This window comes from Barbus barbus (assembly GCF_936440315.1).
Source record: "Barbus barbus genome assembly, chromosome: 24".
Taxonomy (NCBI): Eukaryota; Metazoa; Chordata; class Actinopteri; order Cypriniformes; family Cyprinidae; genus Barbus; species Barbus barbus.
In genome coordinates, this window is record NC_136752.1 from 19,193,383 (window position 1) to 19,216,076 (window position 22,694).

General features: G+C 36.7%; 2 protein-coding genes across 2 annotated transcripts in view; one reads left to right on the forward strand and one right to left on the reverse strand.

Annotated features, from left to right (window-relative positions):
• Nucleotides 1-322: 322 nt before the first annotated feature.
• Nucleotides 323-3,963, reverse strand: cimip2c (ciliary microtubule inner protein 2C). The gene is made up of 4 exons (XM_079375367.1): nt 3,808-3,963; nt 3,237-3,459; nt 2,980-3,097; nt 323-839 (listed from the first exon to the last, which is right to left on the reverse strand). The coding sequence occupies exons 1-4, from the start codon at nt 3,879-3,881 to the stop codon at nt 832-834; spliced, it is 423 nt and encodes a 140-aa protein (XP_079231493.1). The 5' UTR covers nt 3,882-3,963; the 3' UTR covers nt 323-831.
• Nucleotides 3,964-8,551: 4,588 nt separating this feature from the next.
• LOC306843826 (otoferlin-like) overlaps nt 8,552-22,694 on the forward strand; it is a 56,000-nt gene continuing 41,857 nt past the window's right edge. Inside the window, exons 1-2 of the mRNA XM_079375509.1 lie at nt 8,552-8,922; nt 11,611-11,669. Coding sequence (XP_079231635.1) covers nt 8,844-8,922; nt 11,611-11,669 — 138 coding nt within the window. The 5' untranslated portion in view covers nt 8,552-8,843. The remainder of the gene's footprint in view (nt 8,923-11,610; nt 11,670-22,694) is intronic.

Consider the following 22,694-nt stretch of genomic DNA (forward strand, 5'->3'; position numbering starts at 1 on the left):
TTCTCATTTATTGACTGACAGTGCACTGTGTGAACATGCTGTTACTGTAGTACTAGACTAAATGTGAATGTGTATTAATTCATCCCACTCGCAAAAAAAAACAGATTTAGTATTCATCAAAATGAATTAAAACAGTGAAATGCAAACTCAGAATATGATGCAAACCTGCAATAATTAAATATGTTAAACAACACAAATGTATCTAATCCCATTTTATTAATCAATGTCTTTGCTGCTGACCTTTGATGATCCAGTTCAACCATACTAATAAGCTAAAATGACTTTAGATAAACTCACAATTGTGCTTCATTGTTCTTTTATTGCTGAAGAGTGTTGAACCTTCTTCTCCTGCGTTCTACTTTACAGACGTGAATTTACTTTTCCTTGAGCCTGAGGTTTATTCATTATACTTTTTGGTGTGAAAGGGCTTTTACATTTGCTATAATTAGAACTTCTTGTATTAAAAACAATCAAGCCCTGGTCATACTTAAAAAGTAATGAAAAAGTAACGTAACGCATTACTTTCCATAAAAAGTAGCTAAGTAACGTAATTAGTTACTTTTTTAGGGAGTAATGCAATATTGAAATACATTACTTTTAAAAGTAACTTTCCCTAACACTGATTATACAGACATTCCTGTCCTATGAATGTGTGCAACTACATAAATTATGTTTTATAATGCAAGAGGCACAAAAAGAGCAACATATTTCCTCATTTATTTATTTAGTAAACACAATAAATGTAATTAGTGATCCCTTGAGGCAGACTTGTTTGTGGTGGACACCATTAGACTTCATCAGACTTCTACTTCCAGCTGATATGCGTGATCTCTAATTAACTGACAAGAAGGAAAGGACAATATTTAAAAAAAACAACAACAACAGCTCTAGTTAACATAAGTTCTTTATGACTCCAGAAAGTACCCAACAGCTAAATGTGAACATAACTGAACATAAAACCCCCAGAGACTGTAGAGCTCCAAGTACAGTTAACCCTGAGTAATGCATCAGCAAATAAGACTCCATCACAAACAATCACTGGACAGCCATAGTCTCTGACTGTCTCAGGGGACCATGAAAAAGGCAATTAGATCAGTGTGAGATGGAGGATTAAGAGAGAGAGAGAGAGAGAGAGAAGGAATAGGAGAGCCCAAGACCAGTTTTTAGAGATTACACTCAAATTTAGCCATATTTAGTTTCTTAATGCATGTTAATAATGATCAACAATCAATTATTTAAACAATTATATAATTAAATATTATATACATAATTAAAACACACACACACCCACACACATATATAATATATTCAAAGGTTTCATATAGGCAGATACTTAAGATGTTTTAAATTCTTGGTTTTCGCTTAAAAGATAACCTGTAAAATAGGCCTGTCGCAATAATCAATATATCGACTTATCGCACAATATATGTACATGACTTCAATCATTTTTGGTGATGCAATATATTGTCCATTTAGTCGGGGAGCCAAAGTCTCAAAAGCTCAATAAAATGGGTTGAACCTGACATGGTCTGCCATACTTTTTATTTGTGTTTTTTCTGTTAACTTTGACCCTAAGAACCAATAATTGGAGGGTCTGCTCTGCCGGAAATATTGCGAAAAAAAATTGTGGCCATTTTAGTGTATGCACCCTTTATTTTTTATTAGAAAATGTGAAAAATTATTTTTTTCCCTCAAATCCTCAGTGGGTTTGGTTGGCTGTCAATAAATGCATTCCAGGTACACCGAACACATGTTCTGACAACATCCACTGAAAAAATAACTCTTAAAACACATTTCTACATGATTTTGCATTAATTTAATGCCAAAAATTAGGCGTTTTCTCACTTTTTTCCAATATTTTCATCTTTACTTCACTGGCAATCAACTATTCCCCCAAGGTTGGATTTTTATGATTTTTTCTGTGGAATGAGTATACTGTTTGGTGAAAAGAATGACATATTGACTGATGTCATAACTTGGGGGAATAGTTGATTGCCAGTGAAGTAAAGATGAAAATATTGGAAAAAAGTGAGAAAACACCTACTTTTTTGGCATTAAATTAATGCAAAATCATGTAGAAATGTGTTTTAAGAGTTATTTTTTCAGTGGATGTTGTCAGAACATGTGTTCGGTGTACCTGGAATGCATTTATTGACAGCCTACCAAACCCACTGAGGATTTGAGGAAAAAAATATTTTTTCACATTTTTCTAATAAAAAATAAAGGGTGCATACACTAAAATGGCCACAATTTTTTTTCGCAATATTTCCGGCAGAGCAGACCCTCCAATTATTGGTTCATAGGGTCAAAGTTAACAGAAAAAAACACAAATAAAAAGTATGACAGACCATGTCAGGTTCAACCCATTTTTGAGACTTTGGCTCCCCGACTAATTATATTTACATAAAAATTTATGTCACCATGTTTTTTGCATTCCACTTGCACCTGTATTTTTTGCAGCTTCTCATACATAATGTGGTGTAGTCATGAGGTGCTAGTTCAAATTTAAAAAATGCTTCAAATTTAAAAAAATCTGTAGATATGGCCTTGTTTAAAGATCTGTGTCTTTGTGCATACGACATCTGACTTCTAAGTAGTGATTGTTTTTCAGCACTTGTTACGTTGCACTTTTTGTTAGAAAATATTTATTTACTATTTATACGATTTTTAAGGTATCTAATATTTTGACACTTAATTTCCATGATGAGAATAATTAAAAATAATTCAAATTAAAGAAGAATTAAAAGTTTGTTGTCATTTGAGAGTGTGTAGGCCTTGCATTATTATGCTGTTATATTATGATTATATATTAAGTGGCATAAAATGGTATTAAAATGACAATAAAATCGCTTATCGCAATTATTTCTGGGGCAATATATCGTACAACAAAAAGGTGTTATCGTGACAGGCCTAATGTAAAATAGTTATTTTAATTAAAATAACGTTAGCTGAGATGGCTTAGTAAAGTTCATTTCTTACATTCACTCTGGAGGGATCTTCTAAGCTCCTTTTTCTCTTTTTCTGGCATGACAAAGTAATTTACCGGCTGCACAGTGCCAGTCTTATCTTTGTAATTTTCCCTGTGCTTCTGCGACAACTGGGGAAAAGAGAAGTCCAAAATGTTCATGACTAATCAGTGAGACAAAAGAGAGCAGTTTAGAACAAATAAAATTTGAATTTGAATTTGAATTTGAACATGATCCTCAGTCACACATTAATTCTCATTCTTAACTTACCATGTTGAAGTCCTTGATCTCCTTCTGTCTTTTGAAATTAATGTTGTACCGGACCCAGTAGGGTAAGGTACTGTCTTGGGTATGGGAGCTCAGAGGCACACTATTGTAAGAGCTTCTGCTAGAGGCCATCATTGCAGAACGGCTGTTTTGGAAGTACTTTAGGGACGAATTGCCAAAAGTCTCCCCATTCATGAATTTAGTAGTGGGAATGTGTCCACAGTACCTTTAAATGATGCAACAATTGCACAATTAATAATTGATACAATATTGGTACTATTGTTTTTATGATTTACCTGCACCAGGTTTAGAAATTAACCACAGTAAGGGTCAAAAATGCCAAAGAAATGTAAAATGGTAAGATTTTAATGATAACAGCCATAATTCATTGTTAATTCGAGTTTATTTCAATTCACTATCAAATAATTGATTTATATATTTAACATTAAATGACAGAACACATTTTCTGTATCGTTTTAAAAGAAAAATACTCCGTGAATGTCAAAACTGAATCCTGAAAGTCAAATTAGACAAATATTCTGCCCTGCAAATAAGAAATAAGCGATGTTTTTACCCGGGCATCAGAGACGATGGGATGTAGGCTGTGTTGTTATGAGTAATGAGTGTACCGTTTCCTCTGAAAGTCATGGCTGAGTAGATAATAATACTATGAATATTATCCGATCATAAGCTGCTGCGTGTCAAAGCTGACCTGCACCGCTGATAAGTCAACAAAGGGTTGCCTGGCAACCATTTTTTTCAGTATAGACAAGTTTCCCGGGCACTTCCGGTTTACTTCCTGTTTCTGCCAAGAACTTCCGGCGCAGGCTGAGTAGTGGTGTAAAAATGTCTTTGGAATGGCAACATTCGACCGAAGCTCTTGTTAAAAACGGTGTTTTGACCATTCCGCATCCAAGTAAGGTAACATCATGGGCGGACAACATGTCGATATGGCCCAGCATCACAACATCCAAGATCTTTTCTTATTTTATTGATTCCATGGCGGTGGATGGGAATGCAATTAATAACCTGAAAAGCTCAGATGCGTTTCAGTACCTCCATTCCGACAAAGTGGGCTGTGTACTTTTACACGATATGGGCAGTTTAATTTACCTCAAGGCCGATGTTCAACCAAGCCAGTCCGTTAACAATTCAGCGCATAACGCCTGGGTTTTGGTTACCAAGACGGGAGATGTGGAGACTGCAGGCTGTACCTGTATCGCCGGACCCGGACGTTCCTGTAGCCATGCAGCCGCCGTGCTTTGGAAGGTACGTTAGCCCATCTTATGCTTGTATTAAGATGTTTGTATGTATCCGTGTGTTAATCTATAACAGAACACGAAGAGTAATAAAAATAAAAAGTAATCCCCTCTAGCCTGCCTGCCTAGCATTTAAAATGCTCGTTGATCGGCGCTGATAGGAAGAGAGACACTTTGCATACATTGCAAGTATTTGCGTATAATTCTTCTGTACCACCTTTTGAAGTCAGTCAAATTGTAACCAGTATTTGAAACACGAGCAAACCACGATCTTCTTTTTGCATTGTTTACTTAAACATAAAATTAAATATAATCAGATCTAAACATTACTAAATATGCATTTTAAACCAAAAAAATTCTTATGAATTTTCATGAAATATGTTCTTAATATTTTTACAAAATTATTATTTCAGATGAACTAATCCCCATGTGGCTCTTACACCATTATTTAAAAAGTGTGTGATTTTTGTTTCTATCTGTCTGCAGGTAGAAAATGCTGTGAGGCAAGGGAAGACAGGGCTTGCCTGCACTGATGTGCAGAATTGCTGGAATGCCGGGACAAAAAGCAATACTGGGCAGCAAAAAATCAGAGATGTGTCTTTCCGAAGACACAGCAGAAATAATCTATACCAACCAGCATCACAGGCATCCTCCTCCAGCATAGTCTCTACATCTAGTCGCAAGGTAAAAGTCCATGAGACACTGGAAGAATGGCAAAATTACTGTCTCTCCACACCAATAGCGGCACTTTTTACTGCACCTGGCAGTGGACTAATGCAGCTCACTTTTAACACCAGCCTCCCTGCTCAATCTGCGGAGACATCAAAAGCTCCACTGCCCCTACATCATGGTGATCACAACACACAACTTGAATGTGAGAAATGTAGGGCATTCTACACCACATACATTGACATGACCACAACCCAATTTATGTACATTGAGCAGCACACAAAAGAACAGAGCAAGGAACAACTGTGGCATGACATGCGACGGGTACGGATAACAGCAAGCACAGCCAAGAATGTGCCAGTTCGGGCTACCACAGCACCAGACAAATTCTTGTCTGAACACCTCCATCCTACCTTTCACGGTAACACGGCAACCCGGCAAGGAGCAGAGGGTGAAGAGCACGCCAGGCAATACCTGCAAGACCAAGGTCATGACATCGATGTGAAAGGTTTGGTGGTTTGCCCGAGTGAGCCATGGCTTGCTGCGAGTCCGGATGGTGTCATGAACAGAGACACACTACTGGAGATCAAGTGCCCTGTCTTAGTCAAAAACCAGTCCCTTACTGAAGCACTTGCTGCTAAAAGCAGTGAGATCAAACGCATGCCCACAGGGGACTTCCATCTGTCCTTCAATGGGCCAAAGGGATATTACATGCAGGTGCAACTGGGCATGCACTGCACAGGGCTACGGCAAGCCTGGTTGGTGATTTGGAGTAACACTGAATGTCTGCAGCTCAACGTGCCCTACAACCAAACCTTTGTTGAGGGACATATCTCAAGGCTACACTCCTTCTATTTCACCCACATGTTGCCAAAAGTTGTCGATGACTTTGATGATGGAAGGCTGGAGTTGTGCTCCAGATACATGAATGTTGTAAAATCAGCATGACCTGCTTATGTGTACTGGGGTAATTAGTCATTACTTTTTTAACCCCTTGTCCCCTGTTGTCACATTTGTGACAAATCCTTTCTAGCTCAAAAAATCAAACTGATTTATTGTATTTATTTTCTTTTACTTACTCTTATTTATTTTTATATCAGTCACTTATCTTTTATTTATTCATTTTATTTATTTAATATTTTATTTTATTCCAGCCTTTTTCTTTTTGTAATAATTTGAGATTTTTTCCTGTATTTACTTTGTTTTTATTTAATTATAAAAAAATTCAGCCATTAAGGAGTTAATGAAATTGTCCCTTTTGTTATGGAATAGGATCAATAAAAATGTATTCATTTCTTCTCAAAAAACAAATTGTTTATTGTCATGTCAATATTTACAATACAAGAAAAAGAATAGCACTCACACAAGTTTTTCTTAGTTAAAACTGTTTTGTCTTATCAATAATCACAACACCAGAAAGGGAACAATAACAATACATTTACACAGGTTTTTCTAGCTGAAATTTTTATTTATATATATATATATATATATATATATATATAAAATTAAAAAAAGGAATATGTACAATTAAAAAAAACAAAAAAACAACTGCAGGTAACCCAGGTTTTACTTTTCATAGGGACTTACACCTCATGTGGCAGTCGGATGAGTCTGGACCTCATGTTTGTTAAAGCAGCACATATGATAAGAATCTTGTCCAACCTCGGGGTCATGGAGATGGGGACAGTTTGGGACAGAATTTTGAAGACTTTAAGTCTTCGGATTGCCCTCTCCACATGTATACGGACATTGGCCACTCGTCTAGTGCGCGTTACCTCCTCATTGGTCAATTGACCACGCTTGTGGGTAAAGGCAGGAATATTCAATTTCACCTTCCTTTCATGTAGTACATCTCGAATCGTGAAACCCCTGTCAGCCATTACCTCATCACCAGGCCTTAGGGCCTCCAGAAACCCACTGTTTATAGTGATGAACTTATCACTGCTTTTACCAGCATAGGCCTCTGATATAAACATTATCAGCCCATGAGGTGACACAGCAACAAGATATTTGGCAGTATTGGTTCCCTTGTAATGACTGAAAGTGGCACTCCTACAGTTAAGGTTTGTAGCTCTCTGAATAGCCGTTTCAGCACAATCGATGATGCAAGTGGTCTGGGGGTGGTTCTTTTTAAAGGATGGTGGCATGTTAGCACGAATAACACTTCTTGGCAGCCAGGCAACCATGGGTTCAAGCTGCTCACCCAATGTATCAATCCAGTGAGCAATCACCTTACTTACTTCACCTTTAGACACTTTAAAGCGCTTTGCCACATCCCCTAACACAAGGTTCAGTTTCAGTTTCATGAGGGTCATCAGTATTTGGTCAACAACAGGAATACTACATGATGGTTTACTAAATGGCAACATCGTTTTCACCAAAGTAAAAAAATATAACAGACGCAGTCCTGTGTACAGCAGCGAGGTATCATCATCCAGGAGCATATCATCAGCCACAGTCTGACCCCCAGTCTGCGTCGATTTGTTCACGTGGTCCAACTGTGCCGCGTAGCTGTGGTCAGTTTTTGTTAGGTCCTCCCATTGTGTTGCAGCATCTTTAAACTTCGGCTCGATGCACACTTCTAAAAGACAAACAGCATCAACTATAAATGTATATACCCTACTAACACAGGACAGAGACACATATATCAACAGTCGAACTTATGCTGCAAACTTTAGCTAACCAGAAAAATATCAAGATACACTTACCATCCGATTGCGTGTCACTTGTGTTTCTGTCGAGTTTACGTCTCTTTTGCTGGGGAGGTCGCTCGTATCCCAACCAAAGTTCCGGGAAAGGGTTTTCTTCTGTGGGCTTTTTATCAATGAAGTGATAAGAACAAACAAACAATCTTTTGGGCGGATTCTTCAACTTCAAAGCAGCTAGCCACTTCCGAGATTCAACATCTGTTTTTGGTTTCTCATACAACGCATACGGGGGAGCACATCCACATTGGCGCCTTGTAGATGGTTGATGGTCGAAACATTCTCCTTCCGACCAAACATTCAGCAATCGCCACGAGTTGTTGCAACCGCGAACAGCACAATATGTCCCGGAGCCGTGTCGGCGTGTAACACCATCCATAGTTTACTTTTTCTGCACGCTAACCAAAGACAGTAAAAGACGCTAACTCGCTAACCGGAAGTGCTTGGCAGACACAACCGGAAGTCGTTGGCAGAGTGTAAGGCTAATGGCGGCCCGCCTATTTCACTCAGGAAACTTGTCTATAGACTAGCATAATCGTTTTGATTAATAGCTAATCTGTCAGTTTAACTCTATATAGAATATATAAAACTATGCAAATGCCTCGAACAATAATCAATCTGGTAAGAAGCTTTTGGGGCGTATCTGAGAAAGAGTTTTGGCTGTGTGCCCCCTGCTGGCGTCCGCAGACTGAAAGAGTGTCGGAGCGGATCTGACGAGTGTAGTACATGTGCGCATAGTAAAGCGAGAGAAAATGAAAACTCTTTAATTATTAATTACTCTTTTCATGTTATTGCGCACAGAGGATGCAGCCTGCACCATAAGAGGATTTTTCCGGTTTTTATGTAGCGAATAAAAGCAGTTAGGACAGGATTTTATAAGAAGTTATGCAGCGTTGTTCAAGATAGATCCGCGATCTTTGTGATGAAACATTTGTACTCTATTTTAGTCTTCTGATTTTTCTTCATTTTAAGTTGAAATGGCTTTAGTAGTGTACCTGAGGACTGTCACGGAGCTTCGTGGAAAGGGGGACCGCATCGCTAAAGTGACTTTCAGAGGTATAGAGCAATAATTTTCATTTCCAGTGAATGTTTTAGTATGAATGCATCTGTGTACTAAGACTCTTGTGTTATACATATGTAGGTTTAATATTTATCTAATTTTATAGGCTATATCATGCAGTGGTGTGTAACTTGAGGCTCTGATGAAAAGTTGTAGAAAACCAATTATTCTGAATCTGCATGTCTTTATCAAAGAACATCGAGGGGTTTTTAATATCGCTTTAGATGATTGAAAACTCCCTTGCTGATAGATAGATACTAAAATAATTGCCTCATACACAAGCGTGAGCTGGTTTCATTATATGTGCAACTTCACTGCGGTACTGTTTAATTCATTGTTAATTTCAAGCAATGCGTTTTAATCAAACGGATAGATCAGTAAGCTACTAGGATTGTTTTCCAACTACTGTCTTCAAGGTCCCCAAAAGTATTAAATCTGGACAAAGTTGTAAATTGTGAAAAGTGAACCAAATTTGTTTGGACTTTTGGTTGTTTTATCTCATTACACCTTGTCTTATGAGGCTTGCCTCAGCAATTCATTAGATTTCATTTAAGTTAAATGTGACTTTAAAGACACTGAATATGAATGACAATACTTTTTTTCTCCTGTTTCTTTTAGTTTTTTTGTTTAAAAAAAAAAAATCTGTATTGTGTATTTCAGCACCTTGGACAGTTGCTGCGGTGTTCATCTGACACCATTATTTTCTTTTTCATAAAATGCTCTCTGTGTATGTTTGTAAGAGAGAGTGGTTGCGAGACAAATACAGCCAGAGATGTGTGGAGTTTTATGTGTTTCTAGCATATAAAAAGATAAATTACAGAATCGCTTTAGCTAAATGGAGCAGAAATGAGCTAGGACAAACAACATTTTGTTGCTAATAAAAAAGAGAATGGAGTAAACATCTTCCATTATTAATAGGAATCTTCTTACAGAAGGATGTTTTGAGAGAAATGATGTAGAATGTGACAGTCTGCTTTTTTTGTAATTTGATTGAGACTTCAAATAATAGAAGTCATTTTGATGCATGGTCTTGTTGTTACACCCCCCCCCCCCCATTTTTTTCTGAGGGCAATGACTATCAGCTCTCCTGCCATCCTTTCCTTTTCTCACATTTTTGGCCTTCCCGTCAGTGTGCAGTGATCTAGGCTGTCTGGAGCGGAAGGGCTCTACTGAGCTGTGTCCTGTTTCTCTGTGGGTTGCATAACTTAGATTGAGTACCAATGAGTGGATCTGAGAACAAGGAAAAATCTCCATAAAAATGTTTCATCAGAGTTCGGAAAGTATGAAAATATTGGCTTTCAGACTTTCAGATGTGATTGTGTTGGAATTTTGAAAAGTCCTTGTGAAGAGTGTACATAATTGAAAATACTGTTCAAGATTGTTCTGTTGCTTGGTTGGCCATCAATTTTTATTAAGTCGTTGGCTAGTTTATGCATGTTATATGAGCTTTTATCCATGTCTTCTTGTTATTGTCAGCAAGGGAAAGTGTTTTTAAATCTAGGTTGTGAGCCTTGAGGTAGGTTGAGAGCCTAGGTTGGCTCTCTTTATTAAGGCATCAGTGCTGCACAATTCACAAACTCTTCCTCATCACGCTTTTATCAATTCTTGCTTTTCTATTATGACTTTGAAGTAAAAAAAGAAATCCTCACCAGCTCAGCATTTTGTGATCTACAGCTCTGTGTGCAGGGGGTAGATGTAAAATTACCTGGGGAAAAAGCTCCTGTGAACAACAGCATGCAGCAATGAGTTTGAGATGAGATGCTGTTTTTTTCTCTGAGACTAAGAGATTTTGTTGTCTGTATTTTGAGATTACAAAACTTATTTCAAAATTTCAGACTAATTTTATTATTTAAGAGCTCATGACCTGTACCAGTGCAATTGTTCAACACAGAATCAAGACAACAATAGAAAATGGTATGGTTGTATAAAACTATAATAGCACAACAAAACAAAAATGGATTTCTCTCTTTCATATGTGGCAAATTTACATTATAAACATTGATGGCTGGGAAGAGAATAAGAACAAGCAGCATTGTATTGAATTGTATTGTCTGTTTATTTTAGTCTCAGAGGCCCTAAGTAATGATTCTTTATGTATTTACCTTTCTTAAACATATCTACCAGTGTGCCTCAGCTAGAAAACATGAATTAATTGCTCAGAAGCAATAGCTCTTGTGTTCAAGTGTTTGTGTAGGCTTGTGTATGTGTGCATAAATTGGTGTGTTAATGTATTTGTATTGACAGTTCATGTTTGCACAAGCACATACTGACAACAAACAACAAGCACTGTTCTGTATTAGACTGGTCTCTTGGTCAGAGAAGATGCAAAGGGTTGAAAAAAGGAGTTTCTTGCTTTCCTTAATATCTATACCCCACCCCTTCTATAAAGCAGTTTCACACTTCACTGTTTTACTGTGTTGCAGTTTTATGATAATGGTAGCACTCTGTGTTTCTCTGTTGTAAAAACATGTCAGGGCTTTGATGACCTGTAGTCTTCCTGTTATGCATACTCTTAATTTAATCCCAAATCTGAGATATATATATATATTTATATATTTACACAAACACACAGATTTATAATATTTGACATTGCAGTCTTTGTTATATTACACAGTGTTTCTTATATAGTGCTGCTTTGATGCTATGCTCTATATTGACCTTTACCTTTGTTTTTCTCCATGCAGGTCTCTCTTTTTTCTCTCGGGTGCTGGAAAACTGTGAGGATGAAGCTCGGTTTGAGCAGGTCAGTATTTCCCCCTGCTATCTCTCCAGCTTCGGCTACTAACGCAAGAATGTTCAAGCGTGACACTAACACTTTCGACCTCACAGCAGTGAAATATACACACAACAAATTTGATTTCTCTCTCCCCGAGAGAGAATGTGGTGAAGGAATCACTTGAGGAATCAGCCCGCTCAACCGTGACCAAACACATCACATTTAGCCCCACTGAATCCTATTAATGCTATTTGCACAGACCCTCAGGCAAGCAACGCAGCAGTATGAAGTGGCAATAAGCTTGTGGATAAACCAGCTAAATTTCTATTAGGCTAATATAGTTCTTTGAATGATAGCTTTCTTTCCTCCAAAATATCCCTGCAGTTCCAAGTCTCACTTAGATTTGATAGCTTTGTTACTTTCTCAATCATAAATATGACTTGAGGAAGTGTGTCATGCATAATGTCTCCCCACAAATATTTTCTGATCTAATACCAATAAAGAGGTTTACTTGCTGGTTTTTAAATATACCTGTATATCCTCATAGTAGGCATAAATTCAATTATGTTTTGCTGTCAGTCGTGATGGGGACTCCCACACTAGTGTTAGCCTCGTCTCACCTTTGGAGGGGGTTGTCGATTTTTTGCCAGTGCTGCAAACAGCAAGCGTTGCGAAAATGCTATTTTGATTCTATTTAAAAACTAAGTTCTGCTTCCTTTCTTGCTGATTGGTCTTTTGTCTATGTTAATAGAGAAGGCGGTGTTTCTACCGTGTGTACAGTAAGATAAGAAGAGAGAGAGAGTGACTCATAGTGAGTAAAGCAATAAACAAAAGAAAAATAATAATAATTTGAGATTATCTTAACGTGGAAGAATAAAATTGACATTTTTTCTGTTGATTGGGCCGGGAAACATAATTAGATTTTATGGTGCTTCCATATATGCCCCATGACATTTCTGGCTGAACTCCAGCCTCTTCATTTCCTTTCAATCTCTCACTCATAGTTTTGTGGTAATATTTTAATTTAATCATTACTGGGCGGTAAGAGAGGGCCGTTACACACTTCAAATCTACTGAACCCACTCGAAACGTATTATTACATCACAGATTTCATACCAAACCCCACAAAACAGTTCAGACAACACTTCTGTTACTATAGGAGATGCAGTTGCTCTCACTTTTATCTCTCTTTTATTTAAAAGCATGTTTGTGTTTGGCACCAGCATTGTTTTTTCATTCAGGTTTATCAGGCAGGCATGATCAGGTTTCATATCCATCAGAAGTAACGTGGCTTTTAATGTACGTAACACTGACATTTACCAAAAGCATTACATAAACAGAAAGTAAACAGACTTTATTTAAAAGAGATGTTTGTGTACATCTTCTATTGATCATGACAGTTTTTATTCATGATTTGAAGATCATTGACGATCAAAGAGCAGTATAACTGGGCATATATTCAGACACACTGTGTAGTTGAGCACGGTTTGCATTGCCGATAGAATATAGAATATCTACATGCCAGATTCCAGATTAGTTTTCTGCATCTGCACAACATAGAACCAACAAACAAGATGGGGTTTTGTGCTTCAAAAATTGTGTTTAGCACAGATTTTATGGCTTCATGTTTGTACTTTTACCAATTTTCCATAATTCCTTCAAGAACTAAAACAATACAGGTGGCTTGGAAACTCAGTTCATCTAAAGGTGTATCTAAATTCCCATACTTTCATAGTATGTCATAGTCTACTAATGTGACATTCTGCTTTTTGCTTACTTTATACCAAGAAGTATGAACATTTGTACACAGGTTAATAGTTCACACAAAATTGAAAATTGTCAGAATTTTCTCACCCTCATTTCATTCCAGATGTATTGCTTAATGGAATGTTTTTTTGTACATTTTGATGCATTAAAGGTTTGGTTTTGTGGACTTTCAATGTTAGGATAAAAGTCTCTCAGGTTTCATTAATATACTGTATGTTTTGAAGGTAAATGAAAGTCTCATGGATTTGAAACAAAAATGAGGGTGAGTAAATGATTACAGAATTTTAATCTTTGGGTGGACTGTTCTTTTAAGTGAATTTTCCCTGCATCTCAACTAACATATTGGTTCTGAAATTCTGCTTCTCTCATTCTGTCATGTCTCCCAACACTGGTTTTATTACAGTCTTACTATCTTAATACAACCAAACACAGCAGTTTTTAATCCTTGTTTTCTAATCCTGCTATGTGCAGCTGAGTACACCTTTCAGGGCTCTTGCCAGCTGTACTCATTGTACACTCTCAAATAGACTATTCATTTGAATCAGAATGGACCCAGATATTGTTTATGCATGAGCAATTATTATTTTATCTTCAACAAGCTCACAGACGCTGACAAAGACAAAACATACATAATTTGTACATAATTTAACCAGATATGTCTTGCTCTCATAGTAAAATGCTGCATTTTCTCCACACAATCTATGGTTAGTTTTTTTAATGTAATATAAATAACATCTCAACACTTCTCAATGCTGTGTGGCTTATTATTGCAGCGCTGTTGCACACTGCTTTAGGCCTGCAACCTGATGTTGACTGTGATGGACAGACAAGGTTCAAAGCAGACGCTTGCTGCAGCTATGTGCAGAATTGCCCTCCTTTACATCAGCTCTGCAGGAGTGCCTGTCTTTAAAACATTGATTTTATCTGCAGGAGTCCAGCAAGAAACTCTGTTGTTATCGGCAGCTGGTTTGGCTGTTTAAGGCTTTTCTTGTGGTGGATGAAACTTCAGAGGGTAGAATAACCTGTTTGGATGTGTACAGATTCTATTGCTTGTATTTTAGCAGTTTAATAGCAAATGTAAAAGAAAAAGAGAGTGATTGATGGAGAAAGACTTTGCTGAATTCTTTGTGGCAGGAAAGTTTTTTCCAATCTTGTAATGTCTAAAACCAAGGGAAAGTGAACCCCAGGTAGTTCTTAAACAGCTTTCAAGGAGTGGAAAGATATGGACTTCACTTTGGTAGACTTGTAAGTCTTTTCACCTGTAAATCATAACTTGGCATTAAAATTTGTAGAAATGCCAATGTATTCGCTTGTGGGAGATATATCATGTTTGGTTATGAGGTTCTATGCTATTTATATTCCACCGTACATTGGAAATGATTTGACTTATTGTTAAATGGTATGAACATGCTATGTCTGGATTTTATTTATAAATAAATTTGCTGTTAGGTGTTTCGGAGAACGTTTCTCTAGGATTGGCCCTTTTAGAAGACAAACAAGCTCAGATATCTTATTAAATACAGAAAAAGCTGTGTGGTGAGCCATTTTTTCCTTCACCATGTCAATTAGTTTTAATTTAATAGTTAATGTTTCTTCAAACTTCTTTAATATGAGTGAAGGAACATATTTCTGGTTTTGTTTTGAAGAAAGTGTACTTGAACTTCACTAATGGGGCTGTGGGAGTGCATAAAACAATAAATGTTGGGAAACACTATACCAGGACTAAAATATGGGCCTAGTGAAATGCATTTTCTGTGAATGAGTGAATACTTGAAGTGAAGACATAGTTGCACAGGAATTCATCATATAACCAAAGGCAATAAAAGTATGTTTAAAAAATGAATGCTTGACCCTAAATCCTTTTTTGATTAAAAATGTGTCTGCAGAAGATCATAAAGATGCTATTGTAGCACCAGTGCTGCTCTTTGTATTTAATGCATGCATATGCATTTAAGGATGTTCACACGTGAAGACTGACAGACAGAATTTTCCTCCACCCTATTACTCCCCCATGCATTTAACTGTATAATTAAACACTCTCTGCTGGAGCTTGTTATTGCTGAAACATGCAAAGCTAGCCCCCTCTAGTTCATGTCCATCACAAAACGTCAGCTATGCCTATCACGCTGCATCAGTGTCTCAATGAAGAAATAAGAGTTGCTTTCTCATTATACTGATTTGGAATGGTCTCATCATGACAAGCATATCTCATCTAATATGATCATTCTCCCAAATGGCCCAATGAAGCACCAAATTGCACCAATCTCTCTCTTTTGTCAGTCTAATTGTTATTTCTGTTCAGCTTTCCAACAGTTTAAACCACATGCTTCACGCTGACATTTCTCTGAAATGTGAAATCTTGACATTTCACATTAGATGCTGTGTTTTTAATTTGGAGCGTGAACAAATGTTTTGCACAGAAACGATAATCCTTCAGTTCAGATCACTAATGAAAAGGTGGCAAATTAATTTGTTGTTTTAAAGTCCACCTGTGAACTGAATTTATTGAGCACAGCAGGAGAGCAGTGATTCTCAACTGGGTCTGATTTTCTGCTCCATTTTTAAAAGTAAATAAGCTTATTTATTTTTCTATGCCATCTGTGCACATGTGTGGTTAGTTTGCTTTAGCATTGTTTTCCTCTGGTATCTGTGATTGTTACAGACTGAACAGAGGAATCGTGTGGATCCATATGCAAAGCTTTATTCCACGACATAGTCACAAACAGGCATGGGTTGACAATAACAACAGTTTTGGTATAGGCAAGACAAAGAGTAATCAAGCACAGATGTGATCAGGGCAAGGCAAAGAGAGATAATCCAGGTACACATCAAAAGCCCAGGCAGGGGCAAACAGAGTCCGAACGGCAAGACGAAAGGGTAATCCGAAATACACAGGCAAGAATCTGAACACAGGAAAACAGGCAAGGCAAGACTATGACTAGACTAGGAAAACTAGGGCAGGCTTCGTAAAGTAACTATCAGCTAACACAGTGATAAACGCTAAACAATACTCAGCGATTTGAGAAGGATCTGAGTGGGTGTTATATAGTGTGTATAATTGGCTACAAGTGAGTGTGTGATTAGTGAAATGGAACATGGGAAATGTAGTCCAAGGTAACGTGAAAAAGTCTGTGTAGTGTGAGAGTCAATATAATAGAAGGGCGACCTCTGTTGGCAATCGGACGGAAGGCCACGGACCGGATTCATCACAGTGATCCAATCACAACAATTTTGTGTGCCAGTTGAGAACCATTGATGTAAAATACTCTTGTAGGAAGGTGTTTTTAGACAATTAAATGAACAAAAGTTCTGGTGATTTTTTTTTTTGGTCACACTTTATATTAGGTGGCCTTAACTACTATGTACTTACATAAAAAAAATAAGTACAATGTACTTATTGTGGTCATATTGTATTGCAAAACACTTTTTCCGCTATTGAGGTGGGATACGTGTCAGGTTAGGGACAGGTTTGGTGGTATGGGTAGGTTTAAGGTTGGGTTAAGGTGTAAGGGATGGGTCAACAGTGTAATTATAAATATGTAATTACAAAACTTAATTACAGATGTAATTGCATATGTATTTTTAAAAATATAAGTACAATGTAAAAATATGTATGTACACAGTAAGTGCATTGTATCAAATGATTAATTAAAATGTAAGTACATAGTAGTTAAGGCCACCTAATATGAAGTGGGACCTTTTTTTAAGTACGTTCAAAAACAGGCTAGCGTTTAGCATTTAATTCCCTTATTGTCAAACAGTACACACAATCTGCATACTTGCATACTACAGAGCTGCTGGCTTCTGGTAAAGTCTAACATTACTGCCCCCTGTCTTTAGAATTTGTTAAACAACATAAGGCATGTAAATTCATGTCTGCATTTCTTATTATGTTTGAGAGATTTAATGGCAAAGGAAAAGATTTGAGCTTGCTGTGACTCAGAAGTGAGTGGGGTCACCTAGAGAAGTCTGCAGAGGGTGCGATGTTTGAGGTGCTGCAGGAGAAATCACACACTGTGAGGCCATATGGTGTAGAAAGGGAAGAGCGCAGAAGTAATGGCCACATTAAATCATTTCAGATTACTGCGGTAAATCAAAACAATCTGTTTTTAATCAGCTTAATTAGCTGAAATGTTCCTGAGAGTTGGCTGCACACTGGGATTCTGAAATAAAAAAGTGCTTTAACTTGCTGTATTAATATCAGGAAGCATCTTCATGTGGCAGTATGAAACATTACGGAGGTTGGAAGATAAATCAGAACATAAGAGCTGAGAAATTAAGCTCAAATAACTCAAATTGCAAGAAGCGACTAAACCGTATAGTATGTGAGAAAGAGACAGTTAAACATGTAGGAGAGGAGGAGAAGGAAAAGTGGAAGGGCAAGCGAGAGCGAGAAAGAAAAACACCAGGGGGCTTGACTGAGCAGGCTGATTAGAGATGCGGTTTGATGTCAGGACCAGTGCACATTTTGTATCTAATAGTGAGACATTGATTTTGCTGAAATAGTTGAGTGTTCATGCATCTTTCCATTATCTAAATCGCAGACAAAAAGAAAGAGAAGAAGTGAGGGGGAGGGAGATCCTTGTGATCCTTTGCCATTGAATAATTCACTCTCCATGGATTTAAATGGTGAGGCGGCTCTTAAATTCTTAGAGCTGAATTGCAAACTCAAATCACCTCATGTCTTCATCACTGGAGCAAAGAGCTCTTCTATTCATAGCTTATATAAGAGAGCCATTGGTGGGAGAAATTAAATGCAAGTATAATATGACTGAGGTTGATGATAAAACCAGGGTGCATGCTTTCAAGTAAAGTAATCTGTGTATTTTGGATTATAGTGGTGATTATTCAGAGCTCAAAGGGAGTCTTGGTCTTTGCAATTTGATTAATCATTCATATTCAACGTTTATATTAACTACTTCAGACTTGGTTCTAGTGTAGTCTCGGATTTTTGAGTTCAAATATTACTTCAATTGTCTCCTCTGACCTACTTATATATAATTGTTTGGATTAATGGTATAGTTTTGAGTGACTTCCAAAGCAAAAACAAAGGTTCCAAACGACGCTTTTCACAATGATGCCATGAAAGACAAGAGCCATTTTGGGTTCCTCAAATAACCTTTCAGTGAACAGTTCTTAAAATATAATTTTTTTAGTGTAAAGAACATTTAAAAAATCTAAAGGACCTTTTTCCACTATATTGAACCTTTTGTGAAATTGGAAGTTTCCATGGATGTTAAAGGTTTTTCATGGAACAATAGATAAAGAACCTTTATATTTAATAGTGTAGTAAATTTGTTAGCATGAAAGAGATCATTTAACATATTGTCACTATTATTTATTTGTATTACACGACTCTCTGAAACGCTAGACCTTGATTTGTCAATAGCACCATGCATGTTTATATATAATCATGTTTATACAGTCAGCCAAGCAACAAGACAAACACTGATATATATATATATATTGTTGCTGATTGTTTTGTACTTTGTAATTGACCGTTTTTAATAATAAACAGGTACAATTCTAAAATAATCAATAATCATATAATCAAATAAAAATCGAATTAATTTATTTACTTGTTGAATAGCTACCTGTACATTATCCCTTACAGCTTTATTATTTATAGTTTATTATGAGTCTGTTCACAATATAAACACTGCTTGGGGTTTAGAATCTGTGAAAAATGTATTTGTGACATGTTTCTCTGGTTTATGTGAGTCTGCAGTGTATCCCAGAGAAAAACATAGAGTGAGAGATGAGGAAAGATTGAGAAGGAGAGCTATCTCCAGTGAAATAGAGTCCAGTCAAACAAGACACTGAGCTCAAACCTTCTGGCACCAGGATGGGCAGATAAGTCTTTTTTTCATTGACAGAAAAATGCTTCAAACAGGATTATTCCATAACCTGTCCTGAATTTTATTTTTATTTCTTAAAGGTTTTATGTACAAACTTAATCATCGTTTTCCATAAACAACATCTAAACTTCCTTAAAACAACATAATTTTACAAGCAAATTTGTATAATTAAAACTTTTTTGATGATATATTGAATTTGAAGTTCATTTTTCTTACCATATTTCCTGTTTTAACCATGATTATAAAGTGTGGTGAAGCTTATGCTTAGAACATTATGTGAGAGAATGTGCAATTTTTGTCCAATTAATTTTTATTTCCTGGGTTAATTAGTCATGGTGGGGAACTGTGAGCTAGCGGTACATCTTTGTGTTGATGAATGCAGCCGCCTTACAAATGCTGTTACAAGAATATCTCTGAGCTACAGATAATTTTTTTAATCAGTAGCCTTATCATCCACAAAGATAATTCAGAAATATCCCTCATCTGATTTGGATCTATGGGCACAGTCACTGTAATTCCTTCTAATCTGTTCTCTTCATAGCCAGTAGCATTTGTAAGGGTATTATTAATGATTTTAAAAGGGTTTGTTGCAACTTGATACAGATTTGTTGTTATAACATTGTCTGTAATTATTGGTGGCGAAGTGAATTATGCACAGCTGTTTACATTTTCACACAATATTTTGGTTGTTCATTAAATTAATAGGGATGCACCATGTACATGTATTGAGATTCTGGCTTATAGCAATATGTCAATAGTTATTTTCATGTTATGGTCAATACTCGAAAAATGGCCAATGCTAAAATGTGGTACTATTTTGTCTAAATAAATGACAAAAAAGCTCTTTAAAATCAAACTTTTAAAAATCCATTAGGCATCACAATAAGATTAAATTTACTGAAAATGACATTTAACTGGGTTATTAAATTATTTTTTTTTTAAATAAATTACCATCCTACAATATATTTTGCATCACTATTAATTTATAATTGTGCTGAGCTTTAACATCCCGTGAGATAATTTTAAGTATGATTAAATGTCTCACAAAATGCTTTTAATTCTCAATGGTATGCTTATGTGATAAAGATTGGGATTTGTTTGAAGCGTATGACTTTATGCAGCTTGTAGTCATGAGAGTGAATTCTAATAGCTTTCAGATTTTTTTAGATCCACAGGGAGCATGAAGCAGGTTAAAGAGATGACCCCTATCTCAACTCTTCATTTTCTTAATTCTTGCCCATACTCTCAGAACCGCCTCACACCTCAAGCTTTCTAATAAACGTACCAAAGGCCAAATGTATATGGGGGATTGTAGAGATGAGTGGGTTTAAAATAAGCCCTCACTGCCAGTTATTCCTTTCTCTCTAATGAGCGACTCCATCCCCTATTGTTTATTCTTCTTCATATTTTACACCCTCTGTGGGAGTGAATATAGATGCTGCACTGGAGCTGAGGGATTTGAGGGGAAAATCCTCATTGTGCTTGGCTGGACTTTACCCCGTGGGTATTTGGCTCAAACCATGAAGCTAAGCAAAGCGCACAATTCCTGCAGTACACCATCAGCGGCTCCTCTCTATAGATTTAGCATATAGACCTGTGCAGCTGCTCGAGTGCGAATGGAGGTAGTTTGAGACCTCTAGTAAATCTCACACACATCCTCCCTTCACCCTTTCGTGTTCGACATGACTTCACAGTTTCCATACATGCCATATGACTCCTCCCGTGTTTCCATTTTTCCCTTCAGTGTTATAAAATGTTCAGTTGTAGTCTTGTGTTTGCATCTGTTACGCATCTCTCACTCTCTAGTGCAAATCATGTCTCTCATCACATTAACTGCTCGTACTGTGATGAGAGTCCCATAACGTTCAAATAGAAAAATGATCCTAATGTGTTTGGAATTAAAGACTGTGGGTGTCCTGTTGGCAGAAGTTCGCTTTTGTGTGTGTGTTGGTGTTTGTGTGGTTAATAACAACATCCCATCGTCGACAACCAAGCTCAACAATTTTTTTTTTTCATTAAGTTTCACTTAGATTCTTAAATACGTTATTTCCTTGTGTAAGCCTCATTTGCATAGCTCATTGACAACAAGCTGTTTTTTTTGGTTGAAAGACACTGTATGCGTGTCTTTATGCACAGCTGGATGAAAAGTCTGCTTTTTTACACAATATTTCTGAGGTTAAAATGTACACAAAGTGCAGTTTCATCCACTGTCAAGAAGCCATCTAGACTAGTCTAGATAATTTTAGATAATATTATAAACTAATTGCCCTGGTTCATATAATCATTTCTGCATACTGATGAAACTAGTGGCCTTATTATGTTGTATTTTCTTTCATATTTGTTCCCCCTGCTCTTTGTTACAGGGCTACTCTCTGGAAATAGGCATTGGACCTACTGCAGACTTGTTTTTCTCTAGCGTTTCCCTAATAGTTATTATTTAACTAATATGTCTTGTATTAATCCTTAAATTTATTATTTAATATAATTTAATTTAAATGGTAATTACATGTGTCAAGTGTGTGATGGATATATACACTATATTGCCAAAAGTATTGGGTCACCCCCTTCTAATGAACATGTTTGGCTACTTTAGTCATTTCTACGAGTACAAATCTTAATGTTAAAGCATATAATGATATTCTAGGGAATTGTGTGCTTCTAATTTTATAGCAACAGTTTGGACAGGACCCTTTTCTAGACAGGGCATTTGTGTATAAGGCATGGTTCAAAAAGACATGATTGATTCAGTCAGCGTGGAAGAAATTGACTGGTCTGCAGAAAGCCAAGTCCTGATCCCAGCTGAACACCTCTGGTGTGACTTTAAATGCAGACCTTGAGCCGAAAACTCATCACCAAACACCAATGACTCGTACATAAGGGTACTGTCATTTTAGACACGTCCAAAACTGTTGCAACAGAGATGGAAATACAATTTTTAAATACATGAATTATGTTTCCATCTTTGTTGCCACAGTTTTGTTAGTGCCTTTTTCTGTTCTAAAGAAGGGGGTGTCCCAACACTTTTGTCCTTATAGTGTCTATACAAGTCATTGGTGTTTGGTGATGAGTTTTTGGCTCAAGGTCTGCATTTAAAGTCACACCAGAGGTGTTCAGCTGGGATTAGGACTTGGCTTTCTGCAGACCAGTCAAGTTCTTCCACACTGACTGAATCAATCATGTCTTTTTGAACCATGCCTTATGCACCGAGGCACTGTCACGTTAGAAAAGAAAAGGGTCCTGGCCAAACTGTTGCTATAAAATTAGAAGCACACAATTAGAATATCAATATGCTTTAACAATATAGCAATATAGTGTATATCTGGATGGAATATATTTTCCATATTATTTGTTTACACTATACTAGAAGAAGAGAAACAAACATCTCTGATATGCTTTTAATAGCGCCATTAACAACTATGTGTTCTGT